This window comes from Numida meleagris, chromosome 1 (assembly GCF_002078875.1).
Source record: "Numida meleagris isolate 19003 breed g44 Domestic line chromosome 1, NumMel1.0, whole genome shotgun sequence".
Lineage (NCBI taxonomy): Eukaryota > Metazoa > Chordata > Aves > Galliformes > Numididae > Numida > Numida meleagris.
Genome location: NC_034409.1, coordinates 155,865,869 through 155,870,707, shown reverse-complemented (window position 1 = coordinate 155,870,707; position 4,839 = coordinate 155,865,869). Strand labels below are relative to the sequence as shown.

The 4,839-nt window shown below is 36.4% G+C and overlaps 1 protein-coding gene across 4 annotated transcripts; it reads left to right on the top strand.

Annotated features, from left to right (window-relative positions):
• On the top strand, positions 2,228-4,270 carry LOC110393362 (coiled-coil domain-containing protein 70-like). 4 transcript variants are annotated; one of them, XM_021386269.1, is made up of 2 exons: positions 2,228-2,306; positions 3,277-4,270. In XM_021386269.1, the coding sequence occupies exon 2, from the start codon at positions 3,383-3,385 to the stop codon at positions 4,043-4,045; it is 663 nt and encodes a 220-aa protein (XP_021241944.1). In that variant the 5' UTR covers positions 2,228-2,306; positions 3,277-3,382; the 3' UTR covers positions 4,046-4,270. The 4 variants fall into 4 exon arrangements, with proteins under 4 accessions (XP_021241944.1, XP_021241858.1, XP_021242018.1 ...); XM_021386183.1 differs by having other exon boundaries at positions 2,231-2,306; positions 3,323-4,270; XM_021386343.1 differs by having other exon boundaries at positions 2,243-2,315; positions 3,323-4,270.

The following is a 4,839-nucleotide window of genomic DNA, read 5'->3' as shown; positions in this document are numbered from 1 at the left end:
TCAGGTTGCACCAGGGGAGGTTTAGGTTGGATATCAGGAAAAACTTCATTACAGAAAGGGTTGTTAAGCACTGGAACAGGCTCCCCAGGGGTGGTTGAGTCACCATCCCTGAATGTGTTTAAAAACCATTTGGATGTGGTGCTCGGGGACATGATTTAGCAGTGGGTTGTTAGAGCAGTATGGTTAGGCTGCGGTTGGACTTGATGATCTTGAAGGTCCTTTCCAACCTGAGCAATTCTATGATTCTATGATTCTATGATTAGCTATGCATTTTTGCCAGCAATGAAAAAGAGCCTGCATGCTGCACTCGTAAAAATCTGTGTGGTCATACAGAATGTGGTTTGTCTTTCATGTTGCTCTCACCACTGCCGAAATTCACCAACCACAACATCATTGTGCTCACATCTACTATTTGTTTGGTCTCTGTAAACATTCAGCAAGCATTAATGAAAGTCAAGGGATGCCATTTTTTCTGCATGGAAGAATTCAGAGATACAGCTTTCCTTAATGTATACTTCCCTGTCAGACATGAATTTTTCAGACTGTCCCTCTGCTGCCATCAGTCACACAGCAACAATACTTAACAGAATATTGGCAAGAAGGTTCAGCCTCTACTACCATACCACCAACAGCCGCCTCTGACATTGTGAGCCAACATAATAAAATAGGAGGCATTATTTTCGGATCATCCCTCATTTGTTGGTGATAAGTATAGAAGAAATAAGGTCAAAACTGTTTCTGAAGAACTAAATTGAAGAAAAAGACCATGACATATACAAGAACCCAAGATACTGTTCTTGTTTGATGTTATAGGCTTCAGTATTTCTCACCTGTTTTGCCTGTTTAATTTGCTTGAGCAGGCTGGAAAATCAAATACCCTGGAGAAAAACATTCGGAATGCTGATCATCCTGCAAAATTTCAGTGGGAGCAGTGCATATTTATCTCTTAGGATTACTGGGTATTTTATGTGGCATTTTTAGTTCCTATCTAATTAACATACAGAATAGAGCTGAGAGCACAAAATGCTGTGAAGTATGGAGTGATTTAAAAAAACTTCCACATCTCATCTTAAGCTCTCTGGAACTGAAAGTTCCTAGTCCATCTCTTTTTTCTTTTTTGTTACTTTTTTTTAAAATATCCCTAGCACATAGTGCATGATTAAGAAAATGTAGTTGCTTTGATTGGATAATGAATACTGGAAATAGATTTACACTTTAACTGCAATACAGTTTACCACCAAAAATTCATAAAGAGAGGGGAAGTTACTACTGTAATTTAAAATTTACATTAATCTTCAATAATTAATCATCTTTCTCAAAGCATAACAATTGCCCCGGAAAGCCTGAATTTTTTTTGAGTTGGAAAAGAAAAAAAATTTTGTGGCGCAATGAACATTTAAGGTAGCCTACCATTATGTTCTTTTCATTTTTAATTCTCATTTTCCATGTGCATTTGCCAAATGTACTTGCATGTTTATAATTTCAAATACTCATCACTGAATCATAGAATATCCCATATTGAAAGGGACCCACAAGGATCATCAAGTCCAACTCATGGCTCCATATAATCTCAGTCTTATTTTTATAATATAAAGACCACATATTTTTTTCTGTAATTTAACTGAATTTAGAACCATAGAATCCTTAGAGTTGGAAGGGACCTTTAAAGGTCATCTAGTACAATTCCTCTGCAATGAACAGGGGCATGCACAGCTAGATCAGGTTGTCCAGGGCCTTATCCAGCCTCGCCTCGAAAGTCTCCAGGGATGGGGCATCAACCACATCACTGGGCAACCTGTTCCAGTGCCTCACCACCCTCACTGTAAAAGACTTTTTCCTTACATCCAGCCTAAATCTACTCTCTTTAAGCTTGAAACCATTTCCCCTTGTTCTATCACCACAGACCCTGCTAAATAGTCTGTCCCCTTCTTTCCTGTAGCTCCCCTTTAGATACTGAAAGGCCGCTATCAGATCACCATGGAGTCTTCTCTTCTCCAGGCTGAATTTCTGTGATTTGAAAATAACTCCAAATGCAGTAACCACAGATTTATGCTGAGGTTAATAGGAGTAAGGCTGCATAAGAAAATATTTCAATGACAGCTATCTATCAATACCATTGACTGTTAAATACAATGACTGTCTTGCCAGGGAATCCTAGCCAAACAAATACTTACTTTTCAGATGACTGGAACTTTTGTGATCAACAGAGGCATTCATTGTTACATCACTGGTGCTGTGAGTATGACGCGGCTGACAGATCTGCCACGATATGCCAGATGGCTGAGTGATTCAAGGATAACACAACAGTAAGAACCGTATGATTTCCTTCATTTATCATACTTGATACTCTACAGAGTAGGGTATCTGAACCTCTGGAGATTTCTTCATTGTATACGTATATGAATTTAGTCTGATATATGAAGTATGTGAATAAGTGGCATACTGGCTAATCGTTTAACGCTTCCTTGTAAACAACAGGCATATATCTAAAACATCCCTCATATTACAATACAATACTTTTATAGTATTGAGTAAAAATTAAACTTCTAAGAATCCATTTTGATCTGCACTTTTAGTCCAGTATAAACAATATAACATTCTCAGGATTTGGAGTATAAGGCACAAACGAAAGCAAATAAAAAATGTATAATTGTTCTTATAACTTGTATGATAGAGTCCAAACGGAGGGATGCACTAGCTCTGCCTCTTAAAAGGGTTACAGATTTTTTTTTTGTTACGTAAGTATATATTTTGTTTGTCTTAATTTCTCTGGAAGATAAAGGTAGGCTTAAATTCAAGGCCATCCCCAGTCCAGATCAAGATAGTTATAATAAAAACAGCATTACTAGCAAATTCGATACCAATTAAGGTGACTCTTCTAGAATAACATATGTTTTATCAAACACTAAGAAGACTTTTTTTTTTTAAAGGAAAGAACAAAGAAAATTATAATTAAAGATATTTATAAACAGTATGGATTTCTCCATTAATCCATGCCACTTTGTATGTTTATGAGACAAAATTTCCAAACTTTTAAGATTCTAAAATTTTAAGATTCTTTTCTCATCCATATAACTAAATCAGTCCCATTAATTTTAATTTACTATATGTATGTACTTCAGGACAGGGAAAAATACTCAAAATCTTTCAAATATTATAATCGTATTACCATTATTTCTAGTTTGCAATTTGCTGATTATTTATTTATTTATTTATTTATTTATTTATTTATTCATTCATTCATTCATTCATTCATTCATATGCTATTTTAACTAGAGTCTGATGACATTTAACCTCTCTTCTTGTGATTATTGAATATAAGAGGTGGAATCACCTATCTGGTCCATAGCACAGCCCTTGAATGGTGCAGTAAAGGGACAAAATGTTTGACACAGAGGAAGAGAGGTCTTCAAACAATAACAGCAGTTCCCTACTGCCTCCATCTGTCACCTTCTCGGAAAGGACACAGTTTAACAAAATACTCTGGAAGGAGAATCAGAAACTTCGAGAAGAGAATCAAAACCTTCAGCAAGAGAACAGATTCTTGCATATCGAGAACAAAGCCTATTACCGGCGGAATAAAATTATCCAAAGACAGAATAAAGCTCTTCGGGAAGAGAATATAATTCTTCATCAGAAGCATATAGACTCTGCAGAAGAAGCAAAGCACCTTGAGAAACATCAAAAGGCCCTCCAACAACAAATTAAAGCCCTCAGGGAAGAGATTAGAGCTCTGAGAGGACAAGAAATGGCATTTGAAATGCAGGAAAAAGCTCTTCAAAAAGAGATTTTAGCTCTTTGGGAGGAAAACAAGGCCTTCAAGGAGCAGGCCAAATCTGTACAGAACAATAGCAAAGACTTCGAGGAAGAAGAGAAAGCTCTCAGTGAGGAAAAAAATGCCCTCACTGATAGGAAATCTGCCCTCCAAGGGGAGAACAGGGCGCTTCAAGATGAGAGGGAGGCCCTACAAAGCCAGGGAAAAGCTCTCCAAGAAGAGCACAAACTCCTCCATGAGTGGAATAAGATCCTTCAACGGAAGGAATAAGGCTATGGAAATAAAGAATCAGATGTTTAGAGAGATTTAGCAGGAGGAGTTGACAAAGAAAGACAATAATTACCATTGTTAGCCAGATATTATGGTATAGTCACCATAACAGAATGTAAGCAGCAACTAATGGATAAAGGCAGGCATAATTATGCCCTATGCTAAAGCCTACAAAGTTTGAAAGTGTGTTGATATCTTTTTTCCCTAAGGACTAATAAATTACTTCTGGAAATACATATCTACAGATGTTCGCTTTATTGGGATATTCAACACTACAGAAAACATGTTTCTGACTATACTGTCTTTGTTGTAGGATCTGTTGCCTTGTATATTGGCACATCAAATCACATTTCATTACCTAAAAAACAAACAAATGAAAAAAAAAAGTAAAAAAATAAAAAAGCAAGCAAATGAATAACAACCAAAAATTGTGGTACATAAAAATACCACCCGTGTGATGTGCAAAGATATTATTTCAGAAGCTTGCAAGTGAAAATCCATACCAGAATAAAAACATCAGACTACCTGGTTTTAATAGGAAACCAGGGTCAATACTTCATTCTGTGGAGGCAACCAGTCTGCTGAATCCAGACCGAGCCTTATGCAGTCTGATAAAAAACAATCTTTATCACTTAACCTTGGTTTCAAGTATCTAGACATTCATTTATTACAAGTATAGTGTTTTTGACTTAACTACAGCACTGTGTGACAAAGCATGCAACCCTCTTAAAATATCATTACCTCTTTGGAAATATATGTGAGCACAAAATCACAGAATCATCATAGAATGGCTT